General features: G+C 62.8%; 1 protein-coding gene across 11 annotated transcripts in view; it reads left to right on the top strand.

Moving 5' to 3' along the window:
• Positions 1-20,031, top strand: part of LOC117639002 (polypyrimidine tract-binding protein 1) — a 202,461-nt gene that overhangs the window by 128,086 nt on the left and 54,344 nt on the right. For all 11 annotated transcript variants that reach the window (XM_034374288.1, XM_034374292.1, XM_034374287.1 and 8 more), the window contains one exon: positions 14,065-14,166. In XM_034374288.1, coding sequence (XP_034230179.1) covers positions 14,065-14,166 — 102 coding nt within the window. The remainder of the gene's footprint in view (positions 1-14,064; positions 14,167-20,031) is intronic.

Here is a 20,031-nt window from a genome sequence, read left to right on the forward strand (position 1 = left end):
TTTAGTTGCGGTCAAAGGCCTCCCTCGACGCCTTACTATTCTGAAGACCCTGCTCTTTTATGCCCCGCCTCGGGAAGGCTTTGACCGCTGATAGTTTGGGAGCAGTGGTCTCGCAAAAATGATCAAAAAGTGAATGAATTTCAGAAAATCACCGTTTGTGCTGACTTTGAGCTGTCACTGCATCCAATTTAGTTGCGGTCAAAGGCCTCCCTCGACGCCTTACTATTCTGAAGACCCTGCTCTTTTATGCCCCGCCTCGGGAAGGCTTTGACCGCTGATAGTTTGGGAGCAGTGGTCTCGCAAAAATGGTCAAAAAGTGAATGAATTTCAGAAAATCACCGTTTTTGCTGACTTTGAGCTGTCACTGCATCCAATTTAGTTGCGGTCAAAGGCCTCCCTCGACGCCTTACTATTCTGAAGACCCTACTCTTTTATGCCCCGCCTCGGGAAGGCTTTGACCGCTGATAGTTTGGGAGCAGTGGTTTAGCAAAAATGGTCAAAAAGTGAATGAATTTCAGAAAATCACCGTTTTTGCTGACTTTGAGCTGTCACTGCATCCAATTTAGTTGCGGTCAAAGGCCTCCCTCGACGCCTTACTATTCTGAAGACCCTACTCTTGTATGCCCCGCCTCGGGAAGGCTTTGACCGCTGATAGTTTGGGAGCAGTGGTCTCGCAAAAATGGTCAAAAAGTGAATGAATTTCAGAAAATCACCGTTTTTGCTGACTTTGAGCTGTCACTGCATCCAATTTAGTTGCGGTCAAAGGCCTCCCTCGACGCCTTACTATTCTGAAGACCCTACTCTTTTATGCCCCGCCTCGGGAAGGCTTTGACCGCTGATAGTTTGGGAGCAGTGGTTTAGCAAAAATGGTCAAAAAGTGAATGAATTTCAGAAAATCACCGTTTTTGCTGACTTTGAGCTGTCACTGCATCCAATTTAGTTGCGGTCAAAGGCCTCCCTCGACGCCTTACTATTCTGAAGACCCTACTCTTGTATGCCCCGCCTCGGGAAGGCTTTGACCGCTGATAGTTTGGGAGCAGTGGTCTCGCCAAAATGGTCAAAAAGTGAATGAATTTCAGAAAATCACCGTTTTTGCTGACTTTGAGCGGTCACTGCATCCAATTTAGTTGCGGTCAAAGGCCTCCCTCGACGCCTTACTATTCTGAAGACCCTACTCTTTTATGCCCCGCCTCGGGAAGGCTTTGACCGCTGAAAGTTTGGGAGCAGTGGTCTCGCAAAAATGGTCAAAAGCGAATGAATCCCCGAAAGTATGATTGTCATTTCATTGGATGGTGTTGATAATTTCACTGATTACCAACTAGACGTGCAATGATTGTCTTGAGTGGGGTACCCCTTGGCTGCGCCGCGTCGCGTCGCGTCGTGGTCCAGCCATTAGTCGCAATGGCCTGCGAGGCAGGCAACGCGAGCGGCGCGCTGCGGGCGGCTTGCCTACCCGCCGGGCGCTTGGGTCGCCCGACCGACTCGACTCAACTTTTCTGATGATTCTGGTCTGGGCGGGGCGGGGCGGGGCGTGCCTGGGTCAGCAGTGGGGCGGGATCCAGACCGATTTCGAGCGGCGGGTCTCGTCGGTGTGTCTCTGTCGCACCCGTGCGGGACGCCCTATGAGCCCGAGAGAGAAGACGGAGGGAGAGGATGAGTCCGCCCCGCCGCTAACGAGCGGTCGAACGCCGCGGCCGGCCTTCTGCTGGCGTCTAGATCGCGACCGGCAGGCCGCTTCCGAGCAGTGCGTCTGTCTCTCTCGCACCCCTGCAGGTGCGCCCATGGGTGCGCCCCGCGAGTGCGAGAGAGACGGCGCGTTGCACTGGAAAGGCTGCAGCCGCGCGGCCGCACTGGGTAATGAGCAGGCATGGTGTCCCTTTGTCCGTCCCGGCGGAAGCGAGCGAGACAATGCAGCCTGCCCCCTCCCCCACCTGGACGTGCAGGCCCGCCGGGCCGCCGCTTGCCCCGGGGTGGACGGGGCTGGACACGGCCGCCGGAGTGTCCGACGGCAAGATTCCGATCGTGATTGGGCTCTTGTTTCTGCTGCGTTCCACAGCCGTGCAACCTTAAACCCAACACGTGGCCGAAAGCCCCAAGCCCCTCCCAGCTTTCATCAAAGGCGTGAGGGGGAGGGGGAGGGGGGCCACACCGGTATAAGGGTTGCTGGTGACGAGGCGAGTATCGCCGGGACGGCCTTCTTTTTCTTGTCGGTAATTTGTTCCCGCTTGGGGGGAGGGGGAAGGGGCGCCGTGATTAAAGTCGTTGTGAGCCCGGGGCGGGGTGGGGTGAGGCGGGGCGGCGTAGGGCGGGGCCTTTACTGGGTAGGGCCCTTCAGTTGTCATGGGCCGTAATTAAGAACGGACTGATGTGAAACCATCCCGAAGAATAAGTCGGTCTGCGCGGCCCTCTTTGAGGGAAATAAAATTTGGGGCTCCTCGGGCGGGGCAGCCGGGCAGCCGGGCAGCCGGGGCTGGCAGCCCGGGCCTCGGCCTCCGCACGCCTCGCCGCGTTGGAATGAGACTGTCGCCGCCCCGCCAGGTGGAGCCCGTGCAGCCCGTGGAGCCCGCGCCCTCGCAGTCTGCGCCCGCTCCGTGTCTCCCGCACTGCCGGGGCTCCCCGTAGGGGTGCGAGAGAGACAGCGCTGTCGGGAAGCAGCCCACCGGAGCCGTGGAGCCCCGCGGAGCGCCGCGGAGCGCCGGGCGTCTTATACATTTCGGCTGCCTCTGCCAAAAGATAACGCGGACCTCGTTCGTTTTATGTGTCCGAGGTGGCAGCGTCGTAGTGTCCGCAGCGGTCCGCAGTCCGCGCAGTGGCGCGGGCATCAAGTTTGCCTCCGGGTCCAGCCTCTGCTCTCTCTCTCTCTCTCTCTCTCTCTCTCTCTCTCTCTCTCTCTCTCTCTCTCTCTCTCTCTCTCTCTCTCTCTCTCTCTCCCCCTACCTCCCCTCCCTTTCTCCGCCCCCTCTCTCTCCGAACGCGTCAACTTGGCGGGGCTTCGCGAGAAGATGAACAACAAGGACAAAAACAGCTTGGCGGCCCCGAAGCGCGAAGCACGGCGGGGAAGCAGGCCCTGAATCGGTGGGTCCGGTTTGAAGTGTCGCCGCCGCCCTGTAGTGTTTCGACTTAGTCCGTTGTTTTGATGCGCGCATTGCTCCGGCCCACCGCCTCCCTCGCCTCGCTCTGCTAAGTATGCCTCAACAAAGCCGATCCGCGTGGCGCCGCGGGGAAAGTTGGGTCGCGAGCGCCTCCCCTCCCCCTCCCCCTCCCCTCCCCCTCCCCTCCCCTCCCCTCCCCTCCCCTTCCCTCCCCTCCTCTTCCCCGCCAGCCGCTGTCACTCAAATCAGCGAGTTATTAGCACCGCGTTGACGGCCGAGGTTTATCTTCACTGTCAAAAAGAAAGATTAAAAGTTGAGTCGGACGCATTACGTACTGCGAGGTGTTCCAGCCTCGTGCAAAAAAAAATGGAGAGGAGTGCTGGTCGACCTAAAGAAGAAATCTGGTGTTAACTTTGAGTTCTATTGGGCGACTCTTCCGCCGCACGCGTCGTGGGCTGCACCGCTCATGATCGTTTCCGAAATGCTACAGGTTCACTGGGCAGGTACCGCTTGCATCACAGCACTGCGGTGAATTGTTTCTTTTCACAGTGTTGGCTTTCCTGGTGCGATCCGAGTGCGGAGTAACACACCCTCCAACACGTGGGGAAACTTTTTGAGATGGGTTCATGTTTTATTTACCTTTTTTCGTATGTGCCAAAAAACAAGAAAAAGGAAAACAAGTTAATATGTTGTCTCATAATTAGCGGCCTTATATCAAAGGGACGCTAGGTTCCTTCCAGGGAGCCCTTCCCGCTTGGCCCAAGTTAGGCCCGGAGTGGCTGCTGAGCCTGCCGCTGCACGCCGGGGCCGCTGAGCCGGGAGGGGGAGGGGAGGGGGGCGGCCTGATCTCGAAATCCCCGTTGATTCAGTGAGTAGGTCTCGGCGCAGCTTTTTACTATCTCGTGCTGATTTATCCCTTCGGCCTCCCTGCCTGCCCGCTGCTCGGTCCCGCTGATGATTTCCAGCGTTGCCACGCTGCGGACGGACAGACAGACGGACACACGGACAGACCGACGGACGAAACTCTCGGAACTCGTCCCTCATCGCCCTGCTCTGCTTCTCCATTATTTTCGCAGCGCAGGGACCGGTGTGTTTCTTTCCCTCTGGCAGCCCCCGGTGCGCCGTCGCGGGGATGCACCGCCGGCGGGCAGCCCGGCTGGCAGGCAGCCCGGCGCACCGCGTGATGAAGCGATCGGAGCCGATGAAGCCAATCTGGCGCGAGGGATGAAAATGAGGCAAAAGGCCGCGGCCAGCCAGCGGGCTTCCCCCCCCCCCCTGCCGGGCCGCCCCGCGCGCCGAGTTCGTTTGTCACTTGACCTCCCAAAGAGCCGCCTGAAAAAGGCCACCAAAAAGCGACAACGCACGGCGCGCCGCCGCGTGGGCTTTGCTTTATTTAGGGTATAAATCGATTGTCTCGCCGCGCATATCGAGTGCGAGGCCGTGCGGTCCGTCGTGTGTATCGCTACTGTTTTGTCCCGCCGCCACCACCGCAACTCCCCCGCGCGATGTGAGTTTGGAGTGTCCATACGTCTAGACGGCCTGACGGCTCCCCTCGCTGGCGGCGCCTGCCATTGTTCTTATAGTGTACGTTTGTATCCTCTCGCCCCCTCCCCTCTCCTCCTGCGGCCCCTCCCCTCCTGTTACCCCCTCTAGGCCTCCGGGGCCCGGCCGCTGCTAATGCACCCCATCTGTCGCTGGTTCGCACCTGCCCGAATTTCCATAGGTATACACACGTAGAGTGATCGCAGCCCCGCCAGCGCCTTCTGCGCCGCCTCCCCTCGCAGGCGGCCCGCCGCTCGGCCCGCCGCTCGCCACCGCCACCGCCCTGCAGCCCCCACGACTTGCAGTGCAGGGCCTCCTCTGCAGGGCGGGGCGCCCCGCCGCACTGTGGGCCATCCGGGGTCATCCTGCGCTGAGCGTTGTCGCCGACGCAGAGAAATTGCGTCCGACGTGGCCGTGTCCGGCGGCCGGGGGGGCCGGTGGCGGGGCCGGTGGCGGGGCCGGTGGCGGGGCCGGTGGCGGGGCCGGTGGCGGGGCCGGTGGCGGGGCCGGTGGCGGGGCCGGTGGCGGGGCCGGTGGCGGGGCCGGTGGCGGGGCCGTGGGCCGGGCGGCCGGTGGCGGGGCTGGGCGAGAGAGAGGCGAAGGTCGCCGTCGTCGTTTTTATGGCTTTCCCTCTGACGCGCCGCCACCAAGGGTCGCGCCGGGGGTCGGCTTGGGTCGTGGTATGAGAAATTCATCGACGTTTATTGGGGCTGCTGGACCGGGTCCATGGCCGGGTCCAGGTGGGGCCGCGCACGCTTTGCTGCAAGGGGCTTTGAACGAACGTCGTGAAAGCAGCAGGCGACCGCGCTGGGCCCTGGGCGGCCCTGGGCGGCCCTGGGCGTCTGGGAGGAAGGAGAAGGAGGAGGGGGTCTCCTTCCTCGCGCGCCGCGCTGCTACACTATGTTTACCGAAGCAGAATATTTGGGTGCAGCGCCGCCGCGGGAGTTGTTGTCATTATTGTCGGAGGTTGCCGGCGGTGTAGGGTCCGTACAGTGTGTACCGTCTGCGCCGTACACTCTAAACACGCATCCAAATCCTCGGAGGGCACCTTATTCCTCCCCTGCTCCTTGTGCCCCGCCGTGCCCCGCAGTGCCCCGCCGTGCCCCGCAGTGCCCCGCCGTGCCCCGCCAGGGAGGCGCTAATGACCTTGCGCGCCACCGTCTCTCGTTAAATAAACCATCGCACTCACGTGTATGTGTTTGTGTGTGTGTGTGTTTCTAGGTGTGTTGGTGTGCGTCTCTGTATGTGTTTGTATCTCTGTATCTATTTGTATGTGTGTGCTTGTGTGTGGGGGGAGGGGGGCGGTGCCCTGGACTGGGCGGGATCTCCTCCGCACAGAGCAGTAGCACTGGAAGTAGAGGGCATCCCTATTCAAGCACGGCTGCGGTTCCATTGGTGGAGGTGGGAGGGGCGGCGGCGGTTAATCAGAAATAATCGCTCGCTGCTTGCTTGGCAGGTGCGTGGCACACTGCGCGGCACACTGTGCGGCACACTGTGTGGCACACTGCGCGGCTGCACGTGCGCTGTGCACACTCCTCCTCTCCCTCTCACTCACGCGCAGGGCGTTTTCCCATTTTCGTGCGCTCGTTCCTCCTCCTTCCTTGTTTGATATCTGAATCGCAAATGGCCGCCGTGGTCCTGTACCGCGGCCTCCTCTAGGCCTAGCGGCCTGGCGGCCCGGCCAAGGGCCCGGCCCTCCTGGCCGCCTGCTGCCTGCTCGGTCTGCCCGGCGGCTGCCTGCCTGCCTGCCTGCCTGCCTGCCTGCCTGCCTGCCTGCCTGCCTGCCTGCCTGCCTGCCTGCCTGCCTGCCTGCCTGCCTGGCGCCGTCATGCGGCGGCATTAAAATTGAGGGTCCCGCGGCCCTTCAATAAAGTAGCCCCGTGGCCGCGGGACGTATAAAGAAGAACTACCTACTGGTGTGTGTGTGTGTGTGTGTGTGTGTGTGTGTGTGTGTGTGTGTGTGTGTGTGTGTGTGTTTGCCGCCGTTGCCCCGCCCTCTTCGCGTGGACCACCACGGCCAGCGCCACCACCTGCGTCCCCCCGGTTGGTTGGCTGGTTTGGTTGTGCTCTGCGCGGTGCGTTTCCGCGAACCGCGTGCTCGCCTTTGCGCCGCGGGCCGCGACCTGCTCCCCTGTATGGCCAGGTGCACCCCTAATAATGTACCTGGCGCTTACGCTCGCGCGCTCCTCTGTCTGTGTGTGTGTTTTCTCTCTCGTGTGTGTGTGTGCGTGTGCGCGCGCCTGCGTGTGTGCGAGGAGGTAGAGAGGGAGCTGGAAGGTCGCGTGGGGAACAAATTAACAAGTAGTGCGGCAAGTAATGCCGCTGGCTGCGCGGCTCGAGGCGCGGCTAGTGCGGCTAGCCCTTCTGCGTGTTAACATCTTCATGTGTTTGCGGCACCCCTGTCGGCGATCCCAAAAACTTTCTTTTCCTCCGCCAGCAAGCACACCGCTACTACTCCTGCCGCAGTACGTTAGGGGATCTCTCTCTCTCTCCCTCTCCCTTTCCTGGCAGTGTAGGTTCACGGCGTGCCTGCTCCGCCCCGCAGTGCGCTACAGATTGGCCTTCGTGGAACGGCAGTGATCTCCGCAGGCATTCCTCAAGGCAGGGAATGTCGGCGTGTCTTTGTCGCCGGAATTCAGGTGTCAGTTGATTGTGTTGGTGGCGGCGGGGAGGCCGAGCCGAGCCTAGCCGAGCCGAGCCGAGCCGAGCCGACCCAAGCCGACCCAAGGCGCCATGCCCCCGGCAAGGGGCGAACCTTCAGACTCTGGCTGATTTCGAGAGTCGTTTCATCGTGTTGTCTCTCACACACGTCCCGTATAGGTGCGAGACAGCGACGACAACGGCGGTTTGTCTGGGTGCCCTACGGTGGGTGCGCCTTGTGGCTAGCGTGCCCCCGCAAGTGAGCTGGGCCGTGCGTGTGTGGGTGTCATGGGCGCGCGGTAGGCGGGGTTGCCAGCAGGTCACTGGACTGTCGCGGTGGGGCGGGGCGGGGCGGGGCGGGGCGGGGCGGGGCTGGCGGCCCGTCTGGGTACAGGTGCGCCCCCCCCTCCCCGCCCCACTCCAGCACTCGCGAGGGACTCCGGCTCGGCAGGACATGACAAGGGCAGTTGTAAAAGTGGATGAAATATGTATAGGGCGGGGGAAAGGTTGGAGGGGGAAGGGGCAGGCCTCGTCTCCGGATTACACGCTCGGACAAAAATGGTGCGTTGCGTTTTAATGAGGTTACGTCAGTGGGCTCAAGGACATCCTGGCAGCCTGACTGTGACGCCCACTGACCAGCCCCAACCGACTGGCGGCCAACTTCCCCGCTTTTGACTGAGTTCGCCCCCCGCCCCGCCCCCTCCCGCGAGAGTTACTTTGTTATCAGACAGCGCGGCGGCGGCGGCGCGCTCAGACTTCGATGAGACGAACGCCCTTGGGCTGCGCTCGCGGGCGTCGCTCTGTCTCTCTCGCACTCATGAGGCTTCCCCTAAGGGTGCGAGAGAGACAGAGCGACCCTTCGCTCGGCGGGCGGGGCGGGGAGGAGAGCGTCCTTCCCCATCAGTCCTCAACTCACTATCTGTCGCGGGACCTCGGCCAGCCCGGCCTAGCCCGGCCTAGCCTCGCGTCGGGCCGCGGATTCGGAATCCCGTTCCGCTCGATCATCAGAACGGCGTGCTGGGCGGCCGGCCGGACTCGAGTGGACCGCAGCCTCCCCGCCAGACGTCCCCGTCGTCGGTCGGCCGTCCGCCCCCGCGGCCGTCCTAATTGGTGTCCGCCCGCCGGCATCTCGTGTTCTCGGCTGCCTGCCAGCACGGTGCCAGCACCTCCCCGACCGCGCGAGCCGCGCTGGCCGCGCTAGCGTGAAATTGCCGTCATTTTGACTTTAATCAGCGAGGCCCGCAGAGAGGCCTCGGACCGAGTGGCTCTGTCTCCCTCGCACTCGAGGGGCGTCCCGCAGGGGTGCGAGAGAGACAGAGCGACGAAGCCTGCCGCCAAGGTCGCCGCGCTGGCCGTCGGCTTGGCTGGGCCGTGTACGCGAGCCGAGGTCTGCGCGGAATAATGGGGCGGAAAGTCTCTGCTCATTTCGTGTCTCTCTCTCCCTCCCTCTCTCTCTCTCTCTCTCCTCTCTCCTCTCTCTCTCTCTCTCTATCTCTCTCTATCTCTCTCGTGGTCGGCGACGAGTGGCCCAAGTCCATTATGCGGCTTTAAATCAAGGCAGTCAAAGGTCCGCTGGAATCCGTTCATCTGTGGAGCCGTGGCGGGGCCTTGGCGGGGCCGTGGCGGGGCCGGTGGCGGGGCCGGTGGCGGGGCCGTGGCGGGGCCGTGGCGGGCCGTGGCGGGGCCGTGGCGGGGCCGTGGCGGGGCCGTGGCGGGGCCGTGGCGGGGCCGTGGGGGGGCCGTGGCGGGGCCGTGGCGGGGCCGGTGGGGGGGGGCCCCGTGGCGGGGCCGTGGCGGGGCCGTGGGGGGGCCGTGGCGGGGCCGTGGCGGGGCCGTGGCGGGGCCGTGGCGGGGCCGTGGCGGGGCCGTGGGGGGGCCGTGGCGGGGCCGTGGCGGGGCCGTGGCGGGGCCGTGGCGGGGCCGTGGCGGGGCCGTGGCGGGGCCGTGGCGGGGCCGTGGCGGGGCCGTGGCGGGGCCTTGGCGGGGCCATATCTCTGGGGACTCTACACTGTCGGCCCCGTGGCTTTGCAAATGAATTTTGCCTCATCAAGATGGACCGCTTTTGTCTGGTAATCCTCCTCCCCGGCCGCGGCTTGGAGGTCAGCGTGTCGTCCGGGACGGGCGGCGTCGGGTGGCGTCGCCGTGGCCACGTGGTGTGACTCCTTTTACCGGTAATCGATGCACTGCTCGGTTTTAGGACTCTCTCCCTCTCTCACTCACTCTCAGTGCGCTCCGTCCGGTGCGTGTCGACCACATCGACCAGCTCCAGCTGGCTGACGTGGCTTCGACGCTCTGTCTCTCTCGCACCCCAACGGGCCGCCGAACGAGTGCGAGAGAGACGGAGGGCCGAAGCCCTTCGGAATCGGCGTGGCGGCGATGGAGCGGCGATAAGGCCGCAATGACCCGCTGTCGGCCAGCTGGGCGCGGCGCGGCGCGGCGATGTCGTCCGGATGTCACGTGACGCGCCCCGGACAGGTGTTGTTGGCGGCACGCAGCGTGGCGGGGCGGGGCGGAGCGGGGTGCTCGGTGGCGAAGGGTCACGCCACGGCGGTGCCGCTGTGCCGGTGCGGGCCCTGGTGGATCGTTCGGACCGGATCCGGACGGACGCGTTGCGTCCAAAATGTTTCAAATAGGACCGTTTGCGGACTGCGTCCCTGCCACGTCCATCGGCGTCCATAAAGGTCCATAAAGGTCCTAAAAGGGTCCGTGTGGGTCGGGTGGCGTCCGTGGGGCGTCCGCACTGGGTCCTTAAGGGTCGGTGTGGCGTCCACACTGCGTCTTTTGGGCCTGTGAGGCGTCCGTACTGCGTCCGTTGGAACCCGTGGAGCGTCCGTACTGCGTCCGTTGAAACCCGTGGAGCGTCCGTACTGCGTCCGTCGAAACCCGTGGAGCGTCCGTACTGCGTCCTTTGGGGGTCCGTAGAGCGTCCGTGATGCGTCCGTTGGGGCCCGGGGGTTGGGCGTCCATCCTTCGTCCACAAAGGTCCAGCCGGGGTCCGAAGGGGTTCTTATGGACGCTTATGGACGCCAACGGACTTACTTCAGACTTTGTATGCATGGACCCACAAGGACGCACTTCGGACCCTGGTTGCGACCACTCGTTGGAAAGGTCTTACCAAGACCCGTTCAAATCTGCAATAAAAAAAATTGTTGGTCACCCCCCTTTTCTCCGGATAGAGTTTAAAAAAACTGTATCTTAAAAAAAGGGGGGGTGACCAAAAATTTTTTTTTATTGCAGATTTGAACGGGTCTTGGTAAGACCTTTCCAACGAGTGGTCGCAACCAGGGTCCGAAGTGCGTCCTGTGGGTCCATGCATACAAAATCTGAAGTAAGTCCGTTGGCGTCCATAACGTCCATAAGAACCCCTTCGGACCCTGGCTGGCCTTTGTGGACGAAGGATGGACGCCAACCCCCGGGCCCCAAAGGACGCATCACGGACGCTCTACGGACCCCCAAAGGACGCAGTACGGACGCTCCACGGGTTTCGACGGACGCAGTACGGACGCTCCACGGGTTTCAACGGACGCAGTACGGACGCTCCAGGGGTTTTAACGGACGCAGTACGGACGCCCACGGGTTTCAAAGGACGCAGTCGGACCTCCAGGGGTTTTAAAGGACCAGTACGGACGCTCCACGGGTTTCAACGGACGCAACGGACGGACGCAGTACGGACGCCTCACAGGCCCAAACAGACGCATTGTGGACGCCACACCGACCCTTAAGGACCCAGTGCGGACGCCCCACGGACGCCACCCGACCCACACGGACCCTTTTAGGGCCTTTATGGACCTTTATGGACGCCGAAAGGGCGTGGCAGGGACGCAGTCCGCAAACGGTCCTATTTGAAACATTTTGGACGCCACACGGACGCGCGCGTCCGTCCGGATCCGGTCCGAACGATCCACCAGGGGGGTGGTCTTCGGCGCGGCAACGTCCTTGGTGCTCCGCGACGCCGCGGCGCCCTCCGCCTCTTAGCGACCGTAAAGCGTTTTACCACGCCGCTTGGGCGCGAATATTTACGCCCCTTTCGGCCTTTGGACCGAATTTTTGTTGCGCCGCGAGGCGTGTCTCCGCGCCTACCTGCGCGGCGTGGCGGCCCTTGGCGGCCCCGGGGGGGGAAGCCGCCACTGGCTTTACGGCCGAGCCCTGCCCGGTGACGCGGTGGCCGCGGATGCCGGCCGGAGGGGACGCCGTCGACAAGTGTCGGAGCCTGTTTGGTGCCATGCTTCACGCTGGGCCCCCGCCTCACCCCGCCCCGCCCCGACCAGATGACGAGGCCTCCACGCCTCGCCATTTCATTAGTGCGGTAAGCGAGCTCTAGCCGAGCTGATGAGGTGGCGGGGCGTGGCGGCGCGCTGCTGTCTTGAAATCAAGTTATGGCGCGGTGCCGCCCCGCCCCGCTCCGCCCTTGCCCCCGGCGGCGCCCGGCCCGGGCGGCCTCACCTGCCTGGCGGTGCCTGCAGGTCGCCGCCCGGCCCTTGTCGCGCACACAATGAGCGAGATTGGCCGTCCGTAATGGCTGAGTATGAGAAATCTAGCGCTCGGCGAAAACAATCTCCCCGGCCCGGCCAGCCACTCCCCGCCTCGCCCGCCTCGTCCGCCCGGCTCAGCCCGTCGTCGTCTCTGCCGAAAATCCCCTCGGCAAACAAGGACGTGTTTTTCCGGCGCGGAGTGGCGCGCGCTGCCCCGCCGCGACGCCACGGCCGTGGAATGCCGATTCGCACACTTTATTGAATCGGGCGTGGCGCTGTCAGTCGCCCGGATCGACGTATCATATTGGGCAGGTTAAGTTGGCGACGCCGCGCGGCGCCTCGCTCTGCCCCGCCTTGCCACGCCCCGCCACGCCGCGTCGCGAGGCTGCGGTGTCACTCGCTTTGACAGCTGATGCGCCCTCCCGGGACTCAACAACGTTATCAGTGGCGCCGCGCGCCAACGAACGGAGCGAGCAGGAGACTGATTCCGAGAGTCGTTTTCGCCGCTCTGTCTCGCGACCTTTACGAGACGCCCCACGAGTGCGAGAGAGACAGAGCGACGAGAATGACACTCGGCGCTGTGCGCGTGGCTCGGCGTGGCTGCTTCAAGTCGGCCGAGCGCCGTGGCGGGTAGGCCACGCGGTGCGCTGCCGAGCTCGGCGGGCGGGCCTACCCCGCTGACTGCAGGCGCTCGCTGCTCCCTTCCGACAATGTTCCAAAGTGTTCGACCTCATTTCAAGCTCGTTTAATTTTTCCAAAGTATATTTTGGCTCACTTTGTCCTTCCGATGGAGCTTTCCAACGCATGCACCTAATGGCGGTCGGCGAAAATGCGGGTCACGTGAAAGACTGGTAACTTTGCGGAGGCGGTGCGGCGCCGTCCGACGGCCCTCGCATCGGCCCTGCCTCCATCGTCCGTGTGCCTCGATCACCGGGGCAATTGATTCCCGGGGAACTTATTACCCATTTAAATGGCAGTTGAAGCGACACGGCCGCACAGGGCCTGCCGGCCAGGCAGCGAAACAGTTACGCTTTCGTCGCTCTGTCTCTCTCGCACTCAAGAGGCGCCGCGTGAGGGTGCGAGGGAGGCAGAGCGACGACGCGGCGTTCGTATTTCGCGTGTGGGCGTCCCCCTCCCCTGGCTACGCCACTGCCGTCGCCGCCCCGCGCGCCGCCACCGCTTGTGAATATTAATTCACTTAATGCTGCGCCGCCCTGATGTGTACACAACACTGCGTCGCGTGTTGGTTCGCCGCGCCGCGCAGCGCCGTCTGTCACGCCCGCCGTCGTCACGGCCTTCACACCCTTGGCGTCGTCACGGAGGTGGTGGTTGCGTCGCCGACTGGCACGCCCTCGCCGTCGTCACGCCTGGAAATCGAAACGCTACCTGTCACGTTCACATCTGCTGCCATCACCACCTTGCGGTTTCCTGCTGCACACCCTCGCCCCCCCCACCGTCCACCCTCCTTTCCCCATTCTTCCTTGCCATTGGCACACCCTCGCCGTCACACCCTCACCGTCACACCCTCACTTTCACACCCCCGTCGTCACACCCTCGCCGTCACACCTTCACCGTCACCGTCACATCCTGGCCGTCACACCCTCGTCGCCACGCCCCCGTCCCGTCGCCGCCGTGACGCCATGATCGCACACGACCTCCGCGGCGCTGCATCGCCATGTCAACACCGCCACCCCTTGGCGGCCCCTTACTTGCCTCTGCGTTAATTTCGGCCTGATTATTAATTTGCTACATTACTGCCCTATTGTCTGTCCCCTCCCTCCTCCCCTCCGCCACGCCGCGTCTGGCCGCGCGTCCAGGGAAGGGCCAAGGAAGGAAGGCATGAAAGGAAGCGCAGGAAGTTTTTGTTGTCCGTCCGTCGGGCCGAGGCGGACCGAGTTGTAAGCCGCGAGGAGACGGCGGCAGCGCGGCGGCAGCGCGGCGGCAGCTGTAGAGGAGGACATTTGGGGGGCCTCCGTGCTTTTGTCTAGCGCCATCCGAACAGAGACGAACAGACAAGACAGACAGACAAGACGCCCAAAAGATTTGGTGTGGTGGCGGTGACGACGTGCGCCATCTGGTTTTTTGTTGTTTTGCCGCCCTTTTTCGCGATGCCGCGCAACTTTTTGACGGGTAATGATGGTGGGCCCTGCCCGGCCCGGCCCGGCCACTGCGGCGAGGACGGCGAGGACGCCGCGGCTCTATCTGATGGCGGGGGCATTCGTCACCGGCCGGGGAGTGTACTACACCGTAACACACCGCGGCGCGCGCTGCCGCCACGCCAAAAGAACGCATTTCATTTTCCCCTCTTTTTGTTTCAGAGGGGTTCGGACGAGCTGCTTTCCCAGACGGCCGCCGTCAGCAATGGCAACATGATGAGCCCGCAGGCCAACCACGCGGACAACAACAATGACGCCAAAAAGGTGAGTCCTTTCTCGTCTTTAGCGACGCGTCCATGAGCGAGCGCGCAGTTTCCACGGAGGGAGCGGAGCCTTTCAGTCTCTCGGCCCTCTGCTTGCAGTGCGGGAGGTATTAAAGGCGTGTGGAGGTCGGCTTGGGCTTGGACGCTCCGAGAGCGAACCCAGAAACCCGCAAACTACTTACTCGCTCACGTGGCCGAACCGAACGACACTCTCAATGTCCTAGGATGAAATTTCCCAGCGCTTGCTTTAGGTTAACGAATTGCTATGGGCGTGGTCAATACAGATGGAATAGTTACAAACCTCGGGATTGGGTTGGGGGCACCGAGGACTGCACGCGCGGAGTGCGGGAAGGTTGGTTGGCCGTCGAGCACTGCTCGGTGTCGGCGAGGACCGAGGACGGTGCGCTGCGCGCCCGTCGTCCTCCAGCGCGTCGTCTTGTCTCGGGGGACTCTGGAGGTGTGGGACGATTGGCCGTGCTGGCTGCTGGCTGGCGCGGGGGAGCTCCGGGCCTTCCCGGGACCATTCTTCCTCATCCCTCATCTCTCTCTGTTTGCGTGTGAAGTGTCGATATATGTCTCCCCGGTGCGCGCTGAATCAAACGGGTTTTGCCCCCCCGACGGCCGCGCCGGCCGGCCGGATTATATTTTGCATTAATGTATAGACTTTCGCGTACGTCTCCCCTGCTGCATATAAACATTCGTTAAGCCGCCTATTTATCCTCGCGGAAGGCCGGAAAGGGTGGGCGAGAATACATTGTGCGCGTCGTGTGTGGCTTTCGCTTTGGCCGCGGTGCGCTCCGCCCGCCGTTCGCTTCGACGCCGCCGGGGCCTGCAGGGCCTGCAGGGCCGTCGCGGGGCCGCCGAGGAGGGCCTCCGAGCGGCCGGCGGCGCTCCGCAGCGCGGCGGGGCGGGGGCTGATTTGAATAACTACCTCGTCTCTCCCTCACGGAGCCCCCCCCCCCCCCCCCCCCGTGTGGCGGTGCCGCCACTGCACCTGTCTCACCCTCACCCAGCCATCAAGAGCCGCGCGCTCGTCTCCCCCGTGGGTCGGCCGGCCAGCCAAGCCAGCGGAGCCAGCGGGACGTGTTACTTAACAAGTGTAGTGCCCCTCCCCCCCCCACTCGCACCGAAACACCCCGCCTGAGCCCCGCCTGCCCGCACGCTGACCCAGTGGCCGTCACCGCCCTGACACGTTACGAGCCGCGCCGCCTTTTTCTAGAAAATTAATATCCTTAACGAGCTGCTCCTTAAAAAGAACAACAAAACGTGAGAACGGAACGGAACCGGGACGCTTGCCCGAGAGACCCCACAGCAGCGTTCGCCGTATTTCCGTGCGGTTTCCGTTCGGTTTCCGCGGGAAAGACGAAAAAAAGAGCAGTCGTTAGCTTATTTCTTTTCTCGGAAATTGAATCGCTGTTGTTCATTGTGTGTGTGTGTGTGTGTGTGTGTGTGTGTGAGAGAGAGAGAGAGAGAGAGAGAGAGAGGAGAGAGAGAGAGAGAGAGAGAGAGAGAGAGAGAGATTTTCGTGTGTATGAGTGAGTGTCTGCACTCTGTGTGCGTGTGTGTGTGTGGTCTGGCAGTAAATCGGGCGCGTGCAATAAGCGAGTGCAGCGGACGGCCGCGCACCGCAACGTGGCAACGTGTTTAGCGCGTAATCTGGCTGGTCCGGCCAGAAAGGCCAGAAAGGCCAGCGCGGCCGCCCGGATTATTCACCACCCTGCCAGATTGCTGGTGCGCCGCCTGCGCGGCCTGCGCACAGACTTGTCTCGGTTTTCCACGTCGATATTTAATGCGGCGCCCCGTTTTAGCTAAACGCGACGGCGTCTCTAAATCTTCTCTGTAAATTAGGGTTTAATTTGGAATTCAGCCTTGAGAGCGGCACCGCCGTACCGCACCGCCGCCGGCTGGACCGACCGACCGCGAGGGCTAGCAGCCAGAGTGGAAGTGGGGAGGGGGAGGGGGAAGAGTTAATTCTTCGCCACCTCCATCATTTACAGTGCAAGGCGGCGGGGTCGCTCCATTTGTTTGGCGCGTAGTGTCGGCCGCCGCTCGCCGTCGTCTCGCCGTTCATTGTTTCGTTTCTCCGCGACCTGGACCGGCCCGGACTGGGCCCGCACTGGAGGCGGGAGGCTGAAGCCCGGCCTCTCAGGGCCGTGCTGTTTGTTGTGGGCCTTTTACTTATTAACCGACTTCGGCGGAGGCCGGCAGGACGGCCGCTGCGAGGCTAGCCGCGCCAGCCGGGCCTTTTGCTGGGGCTCCCCGTTAGTGGGCCGTGCCACGCCGTGCCACGCCACTGGCAGCGCTCTGGCCGTGACGACGACGACGGATTCCCCTTGTATTCTTTTTCCGATGTGGGCGCGCGTCCCCACCAAAGCCTACTTATTGGACATGTGTGGTTTGCACCGGTGCTGAGCCGCTTAGTGGCACATTTCAGCCGCCGCTCCTCCTGCCTTCGTCCTTTCCGCGTGGTGTGTGTGTGTGTGTTTCTTGTTTTTCTTAGCGATTCCCTGTCCCTAGTCTCCCGCGCCCTTGGCATAGTTTTGGCTCACACGTGTCTGTCTGGCTTTTGATTGCGTTGGCGACCTGCCGCACAGTGTCCTACAATGAAATTAGAGCGATGTTCCTTACAGTGAACTCAGCGCAAGCGTAACACGAGGCAAAATTGGATCATAATCCGATTTTTTTCGGGGGTATTTTCGTCTTAAGATGTAAAGAAAAATCTTCGCAATGCGAAGGAAACGTACTTTCGTATTTTTCTTGTGCCATTTCCTCGGTAATGTTCAGAAGAAATTTCTTCTTGAGGCATTATGAGTGCAGACGGAACCGCAAATGTATGCATACTCTTGCTGCCCCCCCCCCTTTCCCCTCCCTCCGCGCCGCGCGGGCCGGCAGCCAGCAGACGACAAGAGTGGCGTTGTGGGTGGCGGGGGTTTTGTTCCGCCCCGTTGCCACTGGTGGCTGCGTCGCTGCGGCCGCCCGTCTATGAGGGCAACTTCTAACACAATATCAAACTCAAATTGAATTATGAAGTAAATGAAGTTTGCCATGCTTTACAAATATTTCATTTCGTGCGGCGCGCGCTGCTGTGTGTGTATTCAACTGGGGCCGCGGGGGAGCAAGAGGGTGGGAGGGGGAGGTCTGCCCTTCTTTTCGACCGGACCGCAGCGAGCCGGGCCAGTGGGGAAATGGATGAATGGGGCATTGTGGCCCGCCGCGCCCCGCCGCGCCCGCCGCGCCACGCGCGGGGAGTAAAAAACCCGGCGCAGTGACGGTGATATCCTCCCTACCTGCTTGGCCGCCTTGGCCGCCTTGCCGGCTCGCCCTGCTTCGCGATGCAGGGGGCGTAGTGAGCGCGGCCACGGTGTGCCGGCGCGCCCGGCCGCGCCCGTCGGCCCCGCCCGCCTGGCTGTGTATTCAAAGCCTTGCTGCCCCTTTCGGCCGTCGGGCCTTCGGGCCGCCGCCCGCCAAATCATGCAAATATGCCCATCATGCATCCAGGAGTGTGGCTCTCGATACCTGCCCGGATCCCTCTGTGCTTTTCCAGTGGCCCTCCTCGCCCGCCCCCTCCTCCCCACCCTCCCCCCTCTTCGCCCACCCTTTCCCTTAACACACATTCGCCCTCGGTTTCCCTGGACGTGGAGCGTTGCACCTCGACCGGCGGGCTTTGTAGTGGCTAGAAAAAGGGAAAGGGAGGAAAAAAAAATAGCATGTCGGAGGTAAGTGTGTTTTTCGTCCTGCTTCGGCCGATGATGTGTTTTTGTTATTTTGCGCACGGCGCGTTTTTCTGTGTCGCAAACGCCGCCGTGGCGGGCAGCCGGTGGCAGAGCAGCCCAGCCTTTACACGTGTCTGCGAGCCGTTTACGCGGCACCCCTTTCTGCCCGCCGACTGCGAGCAAAAGTTACGGACAAAGTTGCGCGTTCGTTCTTTTTTATGGCCGCCATGATGAAACAATCGGTAGTCGTGCGTATTCACGCGCACAACGGGGCAAGCAGAGCAACCCCTAAGTGCCGTTTTGTTTTTCATGCTGTTCATTCATCTCAAGTCCACGACAGCACCTTGATAGTAATTCAAGTGAAGTTTGAACCGCGAACAACACTTCAGCGCAGTGTGGTGGCCCTGGACATCGCACAGTGTGGTGGCCCTGGACATCGCACAGTGTGGTGGCCCTGGACATCGCAAAGTGTGGTGGCCCTGGACTCTGGACGCTGCGACGGGACTTCGGTCCGCGCGGCGACGTGTTGGCGGTTGTACTATGTCGCGCCGAAGTGGAAAAGTTTTCCGGTGTACTTATCAAACTCGGACGGAGACGCACCGGGCCCTGCCTTGGCGCGCCGTCATCGAGAGTGGATTTTCGCCGCGTTACAAAGACTGTGAAACTTCGCCAAAGTGCCCCCATCCATCCCCATGATAAATATTTGTTAGTAAAGCGGGGCGGTGCGGCTCTTTTGCTCTGCCCTACCTGTTTGCCGGTCCGTCTGTCCGTCCGTCGGCTCGTCCGCCCGGCTCCCTTCTCGAACAAAGCAGTCTTTTGATTCCCATGCGTTCTGTAGCGGCGGCCCTGGCGGCGGCGGGGCTGCCCACCTCGCTGCCGAAGTAATATCCTTTCTCCGGAAGCAGGGGCCGCCCGGCAAAAAGAGTGAATCGCGTTATGGAATCGGAGCGGCCAGTGCCAAGGCCAGTGCATCGCGGGCGCACGCGCTGCGCCCGGCTCGGACCGGACCGGCTCGGCTCGGCTCGGACCGAGGCTCGGACCGCGCTGGCTCGGACCGCGCACTGCGTTCCGCCCGGCAACCCCCGACAACCCCCGGCAGCGCGGACGCCCAGGCCGCGCCGCGCCACGGCACGGCTCGGCGCATATGGGCAAGGACTTTTACGTGTGCGGTATAAACGTTTCATAGCCCATATTGTCGCCGGCAACATTCGTAAGCCTGAGAGGCCCGCTGGCCGGGCGGGGCGGCCGGCCGGCTGACTTGGCAGTGCAGGTGCCGCGGTGCGGCGTTGCCCGGCGTTGCCCGGCGTCCTCTTGATGATCCAGCTTAGTGGTCGTTGCGTGCGGCGCTGCCTCGCTGCTTTTAGGGGCCGCCATATGCCTCGCGTGATTTCGCCGCGGACGCGCGGCCGTGCGCTGCGCGGGGCCGGAAGCTGCGTGGGGCGGTCCGTGTGGCCCGGCCCTGCCGTGCCCTGCCTGTCCTGCACACTGCCCTGCACTACCCTGCACACTGTGCCCTACCCTGCACACTGCCCTGCCCAAGTCAAACTCACGAATGACTTGTTCCTGCATTCACAGAAAGCTCAAAAGTTTCTGATTTCTTATCCCACAACCGGCGGTACAAATGGTGTGCAGACTCGCGTGGTGGTCGCAAGTTGTTTCCTCTCCTCCGCCGTGACGCGAGCCGTGGTCGTTTAGGCGCGGTGCGCGCGGTGCGGTGGGCCGGGCCGCCCCCGTGTCGCGCTGGCGCCGCTGGCTGCTGCGGGTTAGTGGCGGTGCTCCAGAGGAGCCTGGCTCGTGCCCTCCGTGCCCGGTTGGCGGGGGCCTGGTGGTGGAGAGTGAAGTGGCCTCGGGAGTGGCTCAGTGGGCCGTCCCGTCCCGTAACCTGCTCCGCGGAGAGAGGGTCAGCCGTGCGGGTAGGCCGGCCAGTAGCATGCCTGCGCCGCGGGACTGCATACTTGTAGGCTGTTGCCCCCCATTCTCTCTCTCTCTCTCTCTGCGCGCCAGCACACTGAACAGTGGCCGCCGTGTTTGCGGTGCTGCCCGAGGTGCGGCCCCCTGCTGGAAAGTGGCCGGCCGGGGCGCCCCGCCGCGGAGCGAGAGAGAAAGAGGGAGCGCGGCTCGTTTATCAGCCTAATGTGCTCATCAGGCTCTCA

Source organism: Thrips palmi, unplaced genomic scaffold (assembly GCF_012932325.1).
Source record: "Thrips palmi isolate BJ-2018 unplaced genomic scaffold, TpBJ-2018v1 HiC_scaffold_10, whole genome shotgun sequence".
NCBI lineage: Eukaryota > Metazoa > Arthropoda > Insecta > Thysanoptera > Thripidae > Thrips > Thrips palmi.